We start from the raw sequence: 20,379 nt of genomic DNA, 5'->3' as shown, positions 1-20,379 counted from the left end.
TTTTGTGTATGTGATCATTTTCCCCTTCTCTGCCTATTGGCATAGACCTCATTTGCTCACATATATGTATTTGGTATAAATGGGGCTTATATTGATTTAGGTAGAATCTTAAATTCTGTCCTTTCTGTTGTATTTAATTTCATTCTTAGAGTTCTTTATATACTCTTTCTTTCTCAAGTTGTCAGAATTGGTTTGTGAGTGAAGAAAAAAAATTTCTCCTCTCAACATTAATAAATGTTCTTGTTTCTCATAGGAGAAGTGAAAGGAAAATAAAGAGAAACATCAGTGACAGCCATCTGGGAATTGATAGTTCAATTTTAATTAAACAGTTCCTTAAGATGTGATAACTGCCTGAAGCAGTGTTTTTTAAAATCGAAAATAACTTTATTTTTATGAAAGCAGTATAGGCATTGTAGAAAATTAGAAAACACAGATATTTAAAATTTAGAGAACGAACACCATATTCTCACCACCCAAAGATTTTTCACTGGTAACATCTTTGGATATATTACTCTACCCTTACCTACACACACACACACACACACTCACTCACTCACTCACTCATATAAGTCAGTGAATCACTTGTAGAGCTCATATGCCCAGATCCTCTTCCCTTTAAATTCTGACAACTTATATGTAAGAATATATTATTGCTCTCTTGTGGTGTTTGGTTTGAGCATTTTCTAAATCATCCCATGTATTTGCTTAAATCAGCCCTTATTTTTTGTATTTCAGGGTGAGTGCACCTATTTCAGAGTGTATTATAAACAGTTGTCAAGTGAAAAATTTTTGTTCATCATAGTGTAAATGAATTTAGTTTTAAATCTCTAGTTAGGAAGATAACTTTTATTCTATAAATTGTATTTCTTTTGACCTAAAAATACACTGTTCATAGCTTCTAGGTAAAAGTTTCTTTTTCAAAATGAAATCTGACTATTTTGGATTCATTTTGTAATTATATCAATAAATTTAATGGTGGTTATTTTACTTTATTCGAGGTAACTCATGTAGTGGCTCTTAGTGGAATCTTTGGGAAGTGAACTGTCTCTTATTTAATAGGTTAATAATTAAGGGTATCTGGAAGTATCTGCCAGTATTTATGAGGAAGTTACCATCATCAAATATAAAATGTTGAATATATTTTATATCTTCCCTTTGCTTACATACTCTGTTTTCTTTTATTAATGTATACTATTTTAGAAATAATAAGCATATACATTAAAAACTGCTTCAGTGACAAATTAATAGTATTTATAGAATTTTTAAAAAGTTTCTCAGGAAAATGTTTCTTTAATATTTGTAGAAGAATCTTAGAATAAGCTTATTTGATGAGTGCTGTAAAAAGAATGCAGTTTTTACAAAAAGAAAACCTACTGAAGTTATAGAAGACCCATTAAAAATGATCATTTTTACTTACCCCCTTACATTAGGTAAAAAGATTTGGGGCTATTGGGACAACTGTAGAAATTTGACTGGGTTCTGTGGATTCAATGGTAATATTGTATCAGTATTCATTTCCTTGTCATGATGGTTGTATTTTAGTTATATAGGGGAATGTCCTTGTTTTTGGGAAACTGACACTGAAGTGTTAGGAGTAATGGGGTATTATGCTGGTAACTGACTCTCGATGGTTTTGGAAAAAAGTGTGTCGTTGCATGCACATGTATGTTGGTGCAGGTGTTTAGAGACAGTATAAGACAGATGTAAGATGCTGACAATTGGGGAGCGTGGGAGAAGAATATTTGGGAGTTCTTCATACTATTCTTGAAACTGTAAGTTTGAGATTATTTCAAGATTAAAAATTAAGATTTGATAGTTGGGGAAATGTCTTTAAAGTATTTCATAAAAGTTGCTGTATTTATAGATATTTAGAACCACAAGGACTTTAGAGATCTACCCTCACTGCCATTATTTTATTTTATTTTGTTATTTTTTAAAATAAATTTATTTATTTCTGTCTGCGTTGGGTCTTCATTGCTGTGCGTGGGCTTTCTCTACTTGCGGTGAGTGGCGGCTGCTCTTTGTTGCAGTGCACGTGCTTCTCATTGCGGTGGCTTCTCTTGTGGAGCACGGGCTCTAGGCGCGCAGGCTTCAGTAGTTGCAGCACGCGGACTCAGTAGTTGTGGCTCGCGGGCTCTAGAGTGCAGGCTCAGTAGTTGTGGCGCAGGGGCTTAGTTGCTCCATGGCATGTAGGATCTTCCTGGGCCAGGGCTCGAACTTGTGTTCCCTGCATTGGGAGTCGGATTCTTAACCACTGTGCCACCAGGGAAGTCCCTGCCATTATTTTATAAATGAGGCCTCAAGCGTGTGGCAGATTAAACAGTATTTTAACACTGGCTTACTGAGGACCAATAAGCATGACTAGAATTTTTCTTAAAGGATCATGAGTAGGCCATAGTCTCTGAGTAAAGTTGGTATTTTTATTTTTGATAGGGCAGTCAGCAAATCTCATATCTGAGTACATGTGATAGAGCCATACTAATATTCAGAAGAAAAGAAAAACTTGAAAGAGCAGCCTTTGAAATGAGTTACATGTTCTAATTAAAAATGGCTGGTTGGTTTTTAAAAAATGGCAAGATTGTAGAATCCTGTATCTTAAATTCCATTCAAGATGTCTATGGAATAATGAAGTAGTTCCAGCTACTGGTGCCTGTTAGTGCTGTTTGAAGAATTTCAATGACATAATTAACCATTATGAATAATTCAGTGCAAAATAATGATTTTTGGTCCTTGTATGTTTAAGGATCCCTATAACAATATATCATGTCTGATTGAGCAACATAGTGTATATGTGAGGAGGAGCATTAAGAACTTAGACTTGTTTTTAAATAACAACAAAAAAACAAGAACAAAGAGAAACAAGGAAACCTTGGGAAGTGTTGGATATATCTGTTACCTCCATGGTGGTGATGTTTTCACTGGTGTTCGTGTACGTCCAAACTCATCAAATTGTACACATTAAATACGTGAAGTTCTTTGTATATATTAGTTATATCTCAATAAATTTATAAAAAAACAAACAAGCAAACTATAAAAGTATGATCTTGTTAGTGAAGAAACTTTAAGTTCAGTGAGAAATAAGTTTTTTCCCCCCTAATAAGAAAACAGTAGTGAAACCAGTTTTTCCAGCAGGAAAAAAATAATGCAGCAAAGAATTTACTAGGATTCCTCTTAATGGTGTCTGTTTTAGAAAATTACTTCATTTGGGATCTGTATTAGAAGACTTTATTTAGCTGAATAAAGTTCTTTTGACTTATTTTCATTATTTTAATTGGTACAGTATTTATTAGTAAATGAAATTCTAAAAGCTTAATTTGATGCACGTTTTACGTTTGTATTATTTTGTGGGTTTACCAGCACTAGTAATTGGATCACTACTAATTTCAGTCTGGTTTCATCTGAGTTAATTTTTTAAATTATGAAGAGAGGCTTAGCAAAGCTAATAGGTAAGTAAGATCACAGTAAACATGTTTAACCACTTGACTCCGATAATGAGAATTTGCTTTATTTTTTAAAGTTAATTTGCAGTGGTGTTGGTGTTGGTGTCCTATTATTTCCTCCATCCCGGTGCTTTAGCCTGTAACTTTTTTTTTTTTTTTTGTAATTGGAGATGCCTCTTTATTGTCCTCTCTATATGTCCTGATAGATGGGCAGCATAACCACAGCAGGTATAAATTGTTGGTCACTGCTGCAGGAATGAGAAGGGAAAAAATGTGTGGTTTCCACCTCCTGTCTGACATTTTAGCAGAGCGTGTTGACTGTGCTTGGCTTTGAGGTTTTCGGCAACACGAAAATGGCAGAGGGAAGGGAATAAGCGTATCAGTTTTGTTGATTACTTCATTCTAGGTCTCTTTGCGTATGTTATATGTGTGGAGCCAGTACCTGTCTCAGTTATTCCATTTACTACGCTGTACAATCTTGTACAAGTTATTAACCTTTCTAAACCTCAATTTCTTCATCTGTGAAATGGAGAAAATAAGAATCTTCACCTCATAGTGTTGGTTTGAGGATTAAATCAGATGTTTAAGTATGTAGAACAACTATAGCAATATCTAGCACATAGTAAGAGCTCCGTGTTTATTATTGTTTTTGAATATACTTATTTGGAATTATTTTGCAGAGGAACTAGGAAAAATTGCAGTGCTGTTGATGTTCAGGTAACAGAAATCGCTCATTAAACTTGAGAAATAAAATGCTGTTTGTATAATATGTAAGCAGATAAGAAGAAAATTATTTTTAATATTGATATTTGTTTTGTTTTAATAGGTATCAACAGATGCTGCATACAAACTTGGTCTACCTTGCTACAATAGCAGATTCTAATCAAAACATGCAGTCTCTTTTACCAGCAGTAAGTACCTTTAAAATAGTGTGAAGTAGATAATTTTTATAGAGTTCTTTACAGAATAACACATTTTTGTTTGGTGATTCTGAGTTTTGTTTAGCAAATCCTGCCCTCTTTTGAGAACATGAAGATATTCTCCTATATGATCTACAAGCTTTATTATTTTGCCTTCATATTTAATTTGAATTAATTCACCTGGAATTGATTCCCTGACTGAGGAAGTTATATCCATCCATCTATTCACTAGCCCACCTATTTATTTATTTATTTAAATGTGTAATTGCACAGATTATTTAGGAACAAATCTGTAATATTTTAAAGCAGATCCCCAGCCATCATATATATAATTTAATATGCATCTCTGGCAGATAAGGACTATTATCCCACGCCACAAAATTAACCAGAATCTCTTAATGTCTTATGATACCCAGGATGTTTTCAATTTTCACCAATTATCTAAAAAAACTCGCATGTTTTAATGATTGTTTGCCGCAGAATCCAAACAAGGTCCACCTGTTGCATTGGTTGATCTGTGTCTTAAGTTTTTTTTAATCTGTATCACTTTATCTTTTTTATTCTCCATTTATTTGTTGAAGAAACTGGGTCATATATTTTGCAGAATTTCTCACATTTTGGATTTGGCTGATTGTATCCTGTTGGTTCTTTAACGTGTTCCTCCATCTCATCTCTATTTCCTCTAAACTGATAATTTATAGATTGAGAGGCTCCATTAGAATTAGGTATAGTTTTATGTTATTTCGTTGGTGGCACCGTGTGTGGTGCCTGTTGTATTTTATTAGCAGGGACACATTTTGTTGTCCCGTTTTTAGTGATTGATTGATTGATCAGTGCACACAGTTGGTATCGGTCTGATCAGTCCATTATAAAGTTCCCCATCTACCTTTCAGTTAGTGGTTTTAGCAGTTATTGGTGCTTGTTGACCAGGTTCGTTGTTTCATTTTGGGATCTAAGAACAATGAGTTTCTAATTTTACAGTTCCTCCTGGATTGTACTTCTTTTAAAAAGGAAAATTTCCTTTCATCAAATATTTGGTTATCCTGAAATAGAGAGTTCCTATAGGAAAGTCATGATAAAGGCTTGATTCTATTCCTTTATCAATTTTCAGAATAACAAGTTGGTCTCTAGTAACCTGTGAAAGATGACCAAGGATTTTGTCTTTGTTTTTATTATCTGAACTTATACATTTTTATATTTTTAATGTGTTTAAATCCATTGAGTCATTCTTCGTGATACTCAAGTTTTCTCACCTTTGGTCAGTGGGAACCCCTTCATTTGGCTCCTGTGTCCTTCTGACATGATTTCGGTATTGTATAGCTTCTTTGCTTCAGAATTTGTGAGAGAGATCAGACTAATTATATTTTCTGCCCCAACTATTTTTCCAACCAGCCTTTTTCCTATGGGAATTGGTGTTTAGAAACCACAATTTGGATGTTTGGGGCATTCGTTATTACTGAGTTTCCATTTTTTCTTGGCATTTTCAGCGGACAGAGGTAGGAAACATGCTTTTTAAAAAGAAAGAAAATATTAAATTAGTGATATTGCCACTTCAGGATAAGTTTTTTTACCCAGATTTGATTTTATGTATTAGTATCTCTTCTGTCTTACTCCAAAAATCTTGATACCTCAATGACATTATTATAGTCAGTTGTTTGCTTTATACTACTGTATATGTAACATAATTTCAATATAACAATACCAAGATTGCCGCTAACAATAACATGCTTGTCCTTAGATATACCTCACTAGGGATATACAATGAATAAATTTAGTTTTGAATCTGAAAGAATGTTAATGTGATTTTTGCCATGGACTTCATTACCAGCTAGTATGAGGAACAGATTTGATTTCATTTGTTTCCAGGTAGATAATTCTCTCCCAGCATTATCTGTTGGAAAAATAAAACAAAATATCTTTTCTCTATTTTGTCATGCCACCTCTATTATATATCAAGTGTCCATATATGTGCGGGTCTGTGTCTAATCTCTCTATTCTGTTCCATTGGCCAGTTTTTATAAATTCCACTATCTTGTCACAGTTGTCATAGTCCAATAAGTCTTGATGTATATTAGAGAAGTTCTTTACTTATTCCTTATATTCCTTATTTTTTTCAAGAATATCTTGGGTACTGGTCCTTTGCATTTCCATATACACTTAAACATCAGCATGTCCAACATAATCCGCTTGTGATTTTCATTGAGGTGAACTTGACTATAAATCAATTTGGGGAGAATTGATGTCTCTACAATACTGAGTCTTTCAAATCATAATCATTGCATGTATTTTGATTTATTTAGTCCTTTACTATCTGTCAATAAAGTTTTGTGATTTTCCTGCAGAGGAAATTTACACATCTCTCTCCTGCAGAGAGATTTACACATCTCTCATTGGATTTATTGCTAAGTACCTCGTATTTTTTGAGGCAATTTGAAATGGAATCGTTGTTTTTTAAGTTTTATTTTGTAACTGTGATTGCAGTTTACATAGAAACGCAATTGATTTTGAATCTCACAGCCTTGTTCAACTCTTATTTCTAACAATTTTTCTGTAGATACTTCCAGTTTTCTATATTCACCAACATATTTGTGAATAATGAGTTTTGTTTTTTCTTGCCAATCCTTACACCTTTTATTTCTTTCTCTTGCCTTACTTCTCTGGCTAGGACCTCCAGTACATTCCTGAATAGAAGTGGTGATAGAGGACATCTTAATCTTGTTCCTGATCACAAAGGGAAAGCTTTCACTGTTTGACCATTACGGATGATGCTTGCTGTAGTTTTTTTTGTAGATAGCTTTTATCAGATTGAGGAAGTTCGCTTTCGTTTCTGTTGTGCTAATAGTTTATATATTGAATGGATGTTAAATTTTGTTAAATACTTTTATTACATCTAATGAGGTGATCATAGTTTTTTCTTTAATCTGTTAATGTGGTGAATTACATTGATTTACTTCTCAATGCTCAATCAGTCTTGGATTTTTGTAATTAACCTACTTTTTCATGACCCACTTGGTCATGGTCTTTTTAAAAAAATTGCTGTATTCAGTTAAATTTTTGATCAAGATTTTTATGGCTGTTCATGAGTGTCATTGACTTTTAATTTTCTTTTCTTATAATGCCTTTGTCTGTTTTTTATTTTGAGGTTATGCTGGCTTCATAAAATGACCTGCAGAATTTTCCCACTTTTTCTTATCTGGAAGAATTTGCAGAGTATAGCCATTTCCTAAATGACTGGTCTAATTCTTTAGAAAAGCCATCTGGATCTGAAGTTTTCTTTGTGAGGCTTTTATTTACTGACTCAATTTCTTTATGGTTATAGGATAGTTTATACATTTCTATATTTTATGAGATAGCTATTTTGGTAAATTGTGCTTTTTAGCATTTTATCCAAATTTTCAAATTTATTGACATAAAGTTTGTGAAATAATCTTTTTTCTAATGTCTGTGGGATCTGTAGTGATAGTTTATTTTATTCTTAACGTGGTTCATTTGTGTCTCCTTGTTAAAAATTTTTTTTGATCACTGTTGCCAAGTATTTATTGTATTTTCTTCTTTTAGTCTTTTTAAAGCATCAGTTTTTGACTTTGATCTTTCTCTGTTGCAGCATTTCTCAAACTTTTTGTTCTCAGAACCCCATTATATTATACGTAAACATTACTGAGCACTGTGAGGAGTTTCATGTCAGTTTTATACACTGATATCATTGATTATATTTTACTTATTATGCTAATATTCATTTAAAATGAGCAACAATAAACCCATTGCATGTTAATATAAATAACATTCTTTAAAGGAAAAATAACTGTATCTTTGAAAACAAATTTAGTGAGGTAAATGACACTGTTTAATAATTTTGCAAATTTCTTTTAAATGTCTGGCTTAATAGAAAACATCTGTATTCTCATATCTACTTCTGAATTCAATCTAGCATATGTTTTGGTTGAAGTAGAAGAAAATCCAGTCCCACACAGATGTGAAATTTGAAAAGGGAAGAATATTTTTAGCCTTTTTAGGTTGTGGATAATCTGTGAGGGTATAGCAGATCTCAGCAAGTGTTTTTTAAAGGTTAGTTGCAGTATGGAATCTGAAATTATATCAGTACATTTTTCTTATTCTGGTACATTAAAGTTCATTGGTCTGTCTTGCATTCTGGATGGATCTTTTACTCATGCGTGATTTCATAACATCATGCTTTGGTCATTTGGAAAATAATAAGTTCACTTAGTTATGCACCTTTTCCAAATACTGATATATTTCATTATATGATACCAAAAAATTGGTGATTTGTTGAAATCACCACCAATCTAATCAGAAAGGTCTCTTAAGTACTGGGATGCTGTCAAGCTGAAGACAGTAAATATAAGTTTGCCAAATTCCCAGTTCTTCCTTGAAAAGTCAAATTTGATCATTCACAGAAAATGCCATCAGTTGTTTTCCAGGCTCACGGTGTTCAGTTTTGAGGAAATGTCTGCCAGATACCCAAGCCTGGATAAGTATAATTTGTCTAGATATTGTTCTTTTACGTAAAATTGGTGTTCCATGAAAAAAGTGCTTAAATCAGCATGCAGCACAATCACAAAGTGTTTTCATTTTACTTTGATTTGCAGCAGATATGTTTATTATTTTCACATTTTGTCACACAGAATATTTAACTGACATGGCGAATTTAATAAATGAATAATTTTTACTGCTTCATCAAGGACATTCTTAAGTGAAAATGACTTTTTCTTTCTTTAACTGCTAGTCTGGGGCAGTCAATAGTACGATGATTTACAGTAGAGTTTGATACCTTGATATATGCCAAGGCTCCATCAGTTACATCCACTTTTGCTTTTGTACCATGATGTTGTAAATATCAACATAGTCTAAAAGGCAAACATCATCTTAGTATTATTATGGAAATAGTTTTGACCTTTTGGATTCCCTACAAGAATCTTGAGAAGCAGACTTTGTGACCATTACTCTTTTGTATGTTTTTGGATATGATTAATTTCTGATATTATCTTTATTATTTCATTTTATTTTCCTTCAGTGTATTTTGCTGTCCTTTTTCTGAGTTTTAAGATGAATGCCTGCTTCATCAGTTTTAATCCTTCCATACTAATACATGCATTTAAGGGTGTAAATTTCTGTCTAATTAGTTCTGTTATGTAGTATATTCATATTTATTCTGTTCCAAATATTTTATAATTTCCATTGTTATTTCTTCTTTTTACATGGGTTGATAAATATATTTCTTAGTTTGCAAACATAGGGAGATTTTATTGTTTTCTTTTTCTTAATGATTTCTGACTTCATTGCATTGTGGGTAGGTAACACTTTGTATGATTTCAGTTCTTGGGAATTCTTTGAGATTTGTTTTACGGTCCAGCATACGGTCAGTTTTTACAAATGTTCCGTGTATTCTTTAGCCCCTGAGTGCAGAGTCCTGTATATGTTCACTAGTTCAAGTGTGTTAATCTTGTTTGAATCTTCTGCATAGCCTTACTGATTTTTTTTTTTTTAATCTTTGTGATGTTTCATTTGTGTGTTTGTTCTGTCAGTTACTGAGAGGTGTATGTTTAAAATGTCCAAGTATAGTTGTGGATTGACTGTTTTTCCTTGTAACTCTTTCGAGTTTATTACATTTTGAGGCACTGCAGTGGATGCATGTATGTTTAGAAATGTTATAGCTTTCTGGTTCTTTGTAACGTGTCATTATGAAGTATCCCTCCTTATCTCTAATTATGCTTTTGGTGTTAATGTCTACTTGTCTGGTTTTTGTGTAGCTGAGTCAGCTTTCTTTTATCATTTGCATGGTGTATCTACCTTTCCATTTCTTTGTGTTAGAGATATGTGTCTTATGAACAGCATGTTGTTGTTTTAAAAAAAATCCAATCCAGCAATCTTTGTTATTTACTTGAAACATCAAATCCATTTACAGTGAACGTAATTGCTCATATATCTTAATTTAAACCTACCATCGTAGAATGCACTTTATTTTTGTCTCATCTGTTTATATTCCTTTTCTTCTGTTCTTTTTGTCTTGATAATTTTTTTTTTTTCTGCTAGTTTGGAAATTATATACTTCCATACTTACTATTATTTTAGAGGTTACTGTATAGTTAACAATTCAAGGACCCTCAGATACTTTATTTCAATTCATTCCCTCAGTGACTTATCCATTGTGTTACACATTTTAAATCTGTGGATGTTTACTCACAAGTGATTTTTACTTTTTTTTAAAGTTAGTCTTCATTAGAAGACGATTATCATTGTTACCGTTTTTGATGCTTTTCATTCCTCCCTTCATTTACAACCTTTTCTCTCAGATCATTTCTTTTTTCCTCCCTAGAGAACATATTTCAGTATTTCCTTTTAGCATTGGTTTGGTGGTGACAAATACCTTCAGGTCTTTTTTTGTTTGTTTGTTTTTGGTTTTTTGGTGATCTGAAAATGCCTTTTCACTATCATTCTTAAAAGATGTTTTTGCCAGGGACAGATTTTAGGTTGGCATGTGAGCACATTAAATTAATCATTCTACTGTTTTCTGGCTTTTATCTATTGACAGTTGAGTGCCGTTGCAAACGTTACTATTTTGAAGGCAGCTTGACTATTTTCTTTGACTGTGTTGAAGATTTTTTGCTTTGTCTAGAGTTTTTTGCAGTTTTACTATGATCTCTCTAGGTGTGTGTTTCTTTTTATTTATCCTGCTTGGTGTTTGTTGAGATTTCTGAAATCTGTGGATTGATATCTTTTATCAGTTTTGGAAAATTCTCAACTGGCTTTCTATATTGGCTAACATGCCCACAGAAAATGTAGCCCCCAAGTTTGGGCCCATGTCTCTGGATTTTTTTTTCTTCTGGATCTTGGCCTGTTCATTTTTTTTTTTTTTTAATTTTTTTTAAATTAAATTTTATTTTTTTTAATGCTATTCTTGTCTGCTTACATTCTTTTTTTTATGTATGTATGTATGTATGTATGTATGGCTGTGTTGGGTCTTCGTCTCTGTGCGAGGGCCCTCTCCAGTTGCGGCAAGCGGGGGCCACTCTTCACTGCGGTGCGCGGGCCTCTCACCATCGCGGCCTCTCGTTGCCGAGCACAGGCTCCAGACGCGCAGGCCCAGCAACTGTGGCTCATGGGCCGAGTTGCTCCGCGGCACGCGGGATCCTCCCAGACCAGGGCTCGAACCCACGTCCCCTGCATTGGCAGGCAAACTCTCAACCACCGCACCGCCAGGGAAGCCCGGCCTGTTCATTTTTAACTACTTTGTCTGCTCTTCCATATCTTTAAGCATATTTTAAAAGCATTTTCTCCAGCTTTTTTTGTTGTCTGCAGTGGAGGGTTTGAATGACCTAATTTGCTGATAACCTATGTGATTCCTAAGTATTGGAATAGAATTCTGTTTTGCTATCCATAGAATATTAGTTATTTTTGAGGCTTCTTAGATATGACTGTTTCACTGGAGAGAGAACAAACACTTGCAGAAGGACTACTAAGTATTGGGTCCTTTCAGTACTTTATTTCATCCTCAGAGTCTTTTAAGATATTAGTCCCATTCTGTGGTTGAGGAAACTGAGTCTCAGGGTGATTAATGTGTCTAGGGACTTGTAGTTGGTAAGTGGTAGCATGGCATTTGAACCCAGGCCTTACTGAAAGCAGTTCATGCATTATGATACCAAGTCATGTTGCTATTAGGATGGAATGGAAATTAAAGTCTGACCCATTTGCTCTTAAGTTTGTGTATCAGGGTAGGATGTGGCTAGATTTTTCTAGAGCTTGAATCTAGATTTTACAACCTGCAGTGTCTTGATTGTTCTACTGTGTTGTTATGGAAATGAATGCCTTGATCATTTTTGTTTCTTTCTTGTCTAGCATTATTCCTGTACTCAGGTGTTAAGTTTAAAAAAAAAGTTAAATGAATGAGTCTGCTTATAGTTTGGGGACTGTACTATAGATTTAAGAGGCAGGTTAAGAATTTAGCTTATTAGTGGGAAGCAGCCGCATAGCCCAGGGAGGTCAGCTCGGTGCTTTTTGTCCACCTAGGGGGGTGGGATGGGGAAGGTGGGAGGGAGACGCAAGAGGGAGGAGATATGGGGATATATGTATAAGTATAGCTGATTCACTTTGTTATACAGCAGAAACTAACACACCATTGTAAAGCAATTATACTCCAATAAAGATGTTAAAAAAAAAAGAATTTAGCTTATCATCACCATGGTGGCCTATAACTCAGTGATTCTTTTTTCTTTTTTTTTCTCCTGTTCTAGTACATCTGAAAGATGTGACACATTCTGAACATGTTCTCATCAAAACAGTAACGCGTTGCGCACAGGTTCTCAAGTCAGGGCATTGAGTGTGGAGAGGGGTCATTCTCCTCCAGGTAGTCTTATTAGAGTCTCGTGTGTGGTTGGGGAATGAGGGTAGTTTGCAAAGTGTTCTCAGGTGATTCTGTTAACCCTTCCATATCCCTTCTACCCAATCAATTGAGAGTCTCTGTGTGACTTATGATACTGTGCAATTCTGGATTTTGTCAGTTTGTCTTGATTTGAAATATTGTCTTCATAAAATATGGAAATGTCTTAAAGTCTTAAACATTACAGTTTCTCAGATATGTTCCATATTCTCTCTAGCTTTTATGCAGAACACAAAAATGTTGGGTCATACCACACATCTTGAGATTTAGTTACTCATTTCTCTTGCCCTTCCTCAAGGAGGTAGTAATTATTGAGAAGCCAATGTGGTAAAATTTAGCTTCCCATAGATATTCATTAAGGTACTGCAAAATCTCTAACTCAGAATTTACTATTCCATTCTCATCTGTTGCTAAGTTATACACTGTTATTGAATTTTTTTTCATTTGTTTTTTTATAGAGTTTACATTGTTCCCTACAAATCACATAGGACAGTAAAAATTATTACTATTTATATTCAGGGAAAGTATTATGTTATTTTACCGTCACCTGGTTAAGAACCATCACAAAGGAAAGACACACATTTCATTACAAACCTACCATTGTTTCAGATTCATTTAACACAGTCACTATTTTACATCATATTTTACTAAAGAATATAGTTATTGCCATTTGTGTATTTTGAAATAAAATTTTTCCCTCTTAATATTGGTCAAAGTTTTATTTAAAATATGTGATCAAATTTTCATTTTAAAAAAAGGGTATTTTGAAGGTTAGGTTGCTTGGGAAGCTAAGTTAACAAAGGAAGAGGGGTTTTAGAAAGCCTAGAAATAAATAGATCCTCATAGTAGGGGGAACAACAGAGAGTTGGACCAATAATAAAAGCGGGGCTAAAGAGGGGAAAAATCAGCAAGAAGGAAAGCAGTTGGATTAGAGATGAAATAGGAAGAAAGGTGAATTTGAGAAAACTAGAATAGTAGAATACATACAACCAATCTGCCAAAAGGGATAGAATATACTACTTACTAACTGTAGTTTGAGAAATTTTGACCCTGAAAAAGGACTGTATGTTTTAGGGTGATTTTACTGAAGTTTTCCAGAACGGAGTTTTTCACTTTATTTAACTGGTTAGAAATGTGCTCATAATTATACGTATGCTCAGCTTTTAAGTTTTTTAATGTCCTCCCAAAAGCGGAATTATGTATTTATAGTAATATTTCATGTATCTGGAACAAGACTAGATCTAGCAAACTTCTCCTATTTGAAAGAAAGTCAAAATTAAAAAACCAGGAATAAATGGAAAAAGACCTAAAAGGAGAAAAACAACTTATAAAGCCAGTGTACTATAACACTTAGGCATTTTGCTTCTTAGTTTGGGCCCTGGGTATTCTTTTCTTATTTCAAAGGCATTGTAAGTTTGTAACAGAAACTATTCTTAGCCTTACACATATTTGAACAAGTTTGCTTTTTCAATTTTAAGCCCATAGCCAAAAAGCAGCAAATCACAAATCAGAACTTGGAGAGTGTATTCCATAGGCAGGCATACTTACAAGCAGTGTACCTGACAGCTGAGGTGGCATTGAAAGAGTCCAAATATTTGTACAAAACTGACATAATTCAAAATTTACACTATTCTGACTCCATTTAGTAGAGGTATATAGGGTCCTATCTACCTTGGTAAATGTTGGAGGCATCATTAGAATGTTGGTTTTCAGAGTTGGTATTTACTTTCTGAAACAACATAAACTATTGACATAATTATTTTCATTATATGAACTAGGAACAATTTCACCAGTAGAAAATATGACTATATTATGTGTATGTAAGTCCTTCCTACAAATGTACTTTGAAGAAATTGCATTTCTAAGTTTCAGGCTAGTATTAGTTATTGTTAGTTTATTTTTGTCATCTGCTAGTATTATGAAGTAGTAAGCACCATTGATTTAAGAAAGAATTATGAGAGAACAATTTAAATTTAAAAAAAAGCTTTTATCCATTGATTTAATTTTTCTTTGGGAAAAACTTGGGGAGAAAATAGTCTTTTTATTGTGGTAGTTCATTTTGAAGGCATACAGTCTAGAAATATTTCTACAGAATTAAAAGTTTTAGAACTGGAAGGAGCTTGGATAATCACATAGTCTAGTGTTTCTTTACCTTGGCTGCACATTTTAAAAGCTTTTCAGGTGATTCTATTGTGTAACTAGGAATTCAGGATTTTATATTGCTATGCATTTTAAATGGAATATCCAGTGATGTTTGAGGATATGCAAAATTTGGAAAAATATGATTCCTATTTCTGTAGTATCACCTTCATTTGATGTGTACCATGGCCATTTTTACAATATGAGAAAGATAATACTTATTCTATAATGCTATTAAATGAAGGATTAATTCAGACAATTCATGGTGTCCAGTATGTAGGAGGTACTCAGTAAATATTGATGGTGATGAAGATGAAGGTAGTACGCAATTGGAACGTGTGAATGGAAAGAGAAGTCAGATTAAGGAGAATTTGAAAGAAAATTAGCAGGATTCAGTTACTGAATACATATGCAGGATAAGGGAAGGAGTTTGGAGACGCAACTGACATTAATGCCATTCCCTAAGATTGAGTGTGTATGCATTTAATTTTCTTTTGTCAGTATGGAAGAAGGCAAAGCATATATTTGTAGAATCAAGTTTTTTTTTTTTTTTAACATCTTTATTGGATTATAATTGCTTTACAATGGTGTGTTAGTTTCTGCTGTATAACAAAGTGAATCAGCTATATGTATACATATATCCTCATATCCCCTCCCTCTTGCGTCTCCCTCCCACCCTCCCTATCTCACCCGTGTAGGTGGACACAAAGCACCGAGCTGATCTCCCTGTGCTATGCGGCTGCTTCCCACTAGCTATCTGTTTTACTTTAGGTAGTGTATATATGTCCATGGCATTCTCTCACTTCATCCCAGCTTACCCTTCCCCCTCCCCGTGTCCTCAAGTCCATTCTCTACGTCTGCGTCTTTATTCCTGTCCTGCCCAAAGGTTCTTCAGAACCTTTTTTTTTTTAAGATTCCATATATATGTGTTAACATACGGTATTTGTTTTTCTCTTTCTGACTTACTTCACTCTGTGTGACAGACTCTAGGTCCATCCACCTCACTACAAATAACTCAATTTCCTTTCTTTTTATGGTATGCATTTAATTTTAAAAGAAGGCTAAAAGTTGATTGGAATTACTTGTCTTGCTTTTCACTTAATTCATTATGAGCATTGTTTAAAGAAATCTCTGATTTAATCAGATACACTTGAATTTTAGAAGTATTAAAGATCATTTTTGTTTAATAGGTGTTCTGTACAAAAAATAAAAGTCTTAACTATTAATGAAAATTGGTTAGAGGAAGTAGCCTTACATTTTATATATATTTTTTTATTTCCTAAATTTCATTTTTTGGTGATACCACACTTGATGTTTTGAGTTAGCATTGGGCACTTGATCAGCCTTTCCTTACACAAGTGTCAGTAAAAACAATAATATATTTGTCTTCAGGTTCAGTGACTGTGCTGGCAGAGCATCCATCTGTTAAGGTATTTCACTGACTAAAATTTGATATTATAGGATTTACTCTTTACAGGTGTGATCCAAGTGAAGTGAAGGAACACGTGGGAACATGTGGTTAGAGTTGTGGAACATTTTAAAGATTAGCAGAGTTTATTTCATTTATAAATTTTAACTTAATTTTTAGCACAGGTAATACTTTGATGTGGTTAGAACATTAAAAACTACAAAAAGTCATACAGAAGCCTACTCCTACCTCTGTCTTATACCTGCTTTTTATGCAAATAAAAGCCAATGTAAATACATACTTTCCCCTTCCTTTCTAGGCAGGTAGAACCTTGCCATACACACTGTTCTGTACCTTGTTTTTTTATTACAGTTTTTTTAATGAAAGGGTTTAAGTTCTTATTTAGAAGTATGGAAAGAACTTTTCTTCAATATTGTGATCATTTTCAGAATGTTTTAAGTGTTTGATGAACATGATCATAGTTATATTTGGTCAGTGTGATAATGTTGAAACTTGTATTCTTTAACTTCTGTGATAGTTTTCTTTTTTACCTTTCTAGCTGCTCAGCTCCCTATCTTTCACCTGCCTATCAAATGTTGATGTTCTGTACTTGAACAACTTTTTACTATACACACCCTTCCTGGGAGATTTCACCCACACTCCTGGTTTTTTATATTCTTGACTTGATGTTCCCCTCCATATTCTTGGCTCCCAAATATGTATCTTCTTGCCCAAGTGTGCCCCATGAATCTAGCTTCCACTTGACACAACCAGTTTGGATATTTTACAGGCCTCTCCACACAATGTAGGCAAAAGTCATCCGTCTCAGTTCCCCCTCTGTTCCCCGCTGTTAAAGGGAAAAAAAGTGCACAGCCATTTTGCTATTTCCTATCTCAAGTGAGTAGTATAAACACTGAGTTCTTTTAGGCAGAAACATAGTGATCATCTCAGACTACTCCCCTTTCTTTCACCAGCCACAGCTGTCTTCTTTCTCTTCTACCTAATAAAGTGCTGCAAAATAAAAGGTGTCTAATTAAGACATTTTGGTATTAAAAACAGAAGCAAGACTACAAGTGAAATGGTCTTTTGAAATGTGTATGTGTATTTTATATGCCAAAAAGTTCTATAAATGATATTAACAGATAGTAATTCTATAGTATACTTATATGCTATTTTAGAATTATGTATATTTAAAGTACATTTGAAACATAGAAGTAATTAGTTCTGCTGTTGAGGATTAGGGAAGGTTTCATAAAGGAGGTAACCCTGTATTTCATAGAGAATTGATTTATGGGGGCACATTTCTCTACATTAATGTATTATAGGGAGCATTTTGCCAACATTGTTGCCTGTCTTGTCCTTTTAGAATCCTAGGAAAAATCATGTTAACTATTTGCTGGATAGCATATATAAAATTCAGAAGACTGTCTAACTGAGTCCAAATATGTAAAGAAATTGGATATATCTTACTGCGAGAAATACAAATGGGTGTGTAATTTTCTTGCAGAACTATATTAGTGAATGAAGCTTATAAATGTACTAGAGAACCTAAAGGTTGTCCCTTTGTCATTAATTAAAAATGATGTATCTAGCTCACCTCTATAAAGCGCAGAATTTGTTTGCCATATAGCTAAGAAAGTAAAGAACCTGAATGTTGGAAATTAAGTAATTTACTCTTATTTGCACAGAATAAGTACAGAAAAGTATTTGTACAAGGTTGTTTAAGCCTTATTTTTATTGGCAAAATAATAAAACAATACAAGGAAAAACTGTCAGTAGTGAGCATGGGTTAAAAACTGTTATATCTTATTCAGTTGAGTTCTGTACTTTTGCATGAGATTGAATTATATACTGATATAGAATAATACCTACAGTAGAATTAATAACAGGATAGTGTGACCCTACTTTTAAAAATTAAATGTATGTTTATATATATGAATTTTGAAAAAGATTCTGGAGATGTACATACCAAGCTTTTAGCAGTGGTTCCTGTGTGTATTGTTTCTATTTTTATAATGATTACACATTATTTTTGTAATTTAGCCAGACTGGTATAGATACAAAAATAATATTGAAAAAATCCAAGATCAAGCAAATATATATTTATTCTTCTTTTTAAATGTATTTATTTATTTATTAGTTTTGGTTGTGCTGGGTCTTCATTGCTGCACACAGGCTTTGTTCTCTAGTTGCGGTGAGCTGGGGTTACTCTCCGTTGCGGTGTGCGGGCTTCTCATTGCGGTGGCTTCTCTTGTTGCGGAGCACGGACTCTAGGTGCGCAGGCTTCGGTAGTTGTGGCTCGCGGGCTCTAGAGCGCAGGCTCAGTAGTTGTGGCACACGGGCTTAGTTGCTCCGCAGCATGTGGGATCTTCCCGGTCCGGGGCTTGAACCCGTGTCCCCTGCATTGGCACTGCGCCACCAGGGAAGTCCCAAGCCAAATATATATTTCTTAATGGGTGGTATTATTACAACTTTAAGAAAGGCTTAGAGTCCTGTCTCCCAGTGTTTCAGGAGTAGATTATTTATTCTTTTCTTTTCTTTTGAAAGAATACTCTAGAGAAATCTTCTGGTCTGTGAAGAAAAAGACATTTTACTTTGTGTTCTTTAGATTATATGGCTCTGGAGTGATTGTTTAGTAGTTAACATCATCAGGGTCCGGAAGACTTGGTTTTTCAGAGCTGAGACAAAGTGTAATGTTGGATTTGTTATGGTAGGAATGTTTGCTGTTTCATAAAGTTGAATTTAGTGGAGAACCTAGTACTAAAACTGGGGAGAGTATTGTTAGTAGGTCAGTCATTCTGGGGCCTAAGCCTTTAGGACATTTGGAGAATCAGCATGCTGTGAAAATAACTGGGAGATATTATTAGTTATGAAAGTTAAACTGATCACATTTTACACTAGGACTGAATATTAGCTATCTTTTTTGGAACAAGGTGCCATATGACAATTTATGAGATTGTTAAATTAAATCAATTGGTGAGGTTGAAAGGCAGCATAAATTCAAGGCTACCCATGGTGGCATCCTGAAATTTCTTGTAGGCACGAATGAGGAATCGAGGAGACCTTCCTAAACTGTTTCAGATATGTGTAAAATTCATTCTGGGGACACTGATTTTAGAACTAGGAAGTAAGGCAAATATGATACAGATGGGGCTTTTGGATCCAGTCTTGGTTGACTAATCAAGAGTCTTTTGTGTGTATAGGGATCATCTCTTTATCAACTTTTGGAAGTATTTTATCTGTGTATATGTATCTATATATGTAAAATATGTATAGCCTGTTTTGAATAATTTATTTTTAAATCTCCTATTTCTACATGTCACTTTAGTGCCTCCTTTGGGGAACTTTTTTTTTTTAAATTAATTAATTAATTAATTAATTTTTGGCTGTGTTGGGTCTTTGTTTCTGTGCGAGGGCATTCTCTAGTTGTGGCAAGCGGGGGCCACTCTTCATCGCGGTGTGCGGGCCTCTCACTGTCGCGGCCTCTCTTGTTATGGAGCACAGACTCCAGACGCGCAGGCTCAGTAGTTGTGGCTCACGGGCCCAGTTGCTCCGCGGCATGTGGGATCTTCCCAGACCAGGGCTCGAACCCGTGTCCCCTGCATTGGCAGGCAGACTCTCAACCACTGTGCCACCAGGGAAGCCCCGGGGAACTATTTTAATGACAGCTATACTAATGATAGTTAAACAGATGAAGAATTGTTAAACTAAAATTTGTATTTTTCAGTTTTTTTATATTCTAAAGAAATATTGAAGATAATTTTATAGTCAGAATTATTTTTAGTTTTATAGTAAATCATTTAAATTTGATGGTTTCTTCATTTATTTACTAAGTATTAAGTGCCTACTGTGTGTCAGGCAATAGTTAGTTTTTGAAACATCAGTGAGCAAAACACAAATATTCCTGCTCTCTTGGGTTTTATATTCTAGCAAATGAGGCAGGCATAACAAATAATTAAATCATGTAGTCTGTTGGACAATGGAAAGAGCTAAGGAAAAGGAAAACAAATAGAGGGAGAGGTGTATTGAGAATACTGGAGGCCGGGGATGGAATTTGTAATATGAAATAGAGTGGTC

At 34.2% G+C, this 20,379-nt stretch overlaps 1 protein-coding gene across 3 annotated transcripts in view; it reads left to right on the top strand.

Moving 5' to 3' along the window:
- SS18 (SS18 subunit of BAF chromatin remodeling complex) overlaps positions 1 to 20,379 on the top strand; it is an 83,255-nt gene that overhangs the window by 7,139 nt on the left and 55,737 nt on the right. For all 3 annotated transcript variants that reach the window (XM_059894390.1, XM_059894391.1, XM_059894389.1), the window contains exon 3: positions 4,267 to 4,351. In XM_059894390.1, the coding sequence (XP_059750373.1) occupies positions 4,267 to 4,351 (85 nt within the window). The remainder of the gene's footprint in view (positions 1 to 4,266; positions 4,352 to 20,379) is intronic.

The sequence above is a fragment of the Balaenoptera ricei genome, chromosome 14 (genome assembly GCF_028023285.1).
Source record: "Balaenoptera ricei isolate mBalRic1 chromosome 14, mBalRic1.hap2, whole genome shotgun sequence".
NCBI classification, from domain to species: Eukaryota; Metazoa; Chordata; class Mammalia; order Artiodactyla; family Balaenopteridae; genus Balaenoptera; species Balaenoptera ricei.
The sequence above is the reverse complement of the archived record's forward strand: the minus strand, read 5'-3'. Positions and strand labels throughout refer to the sequence as shown.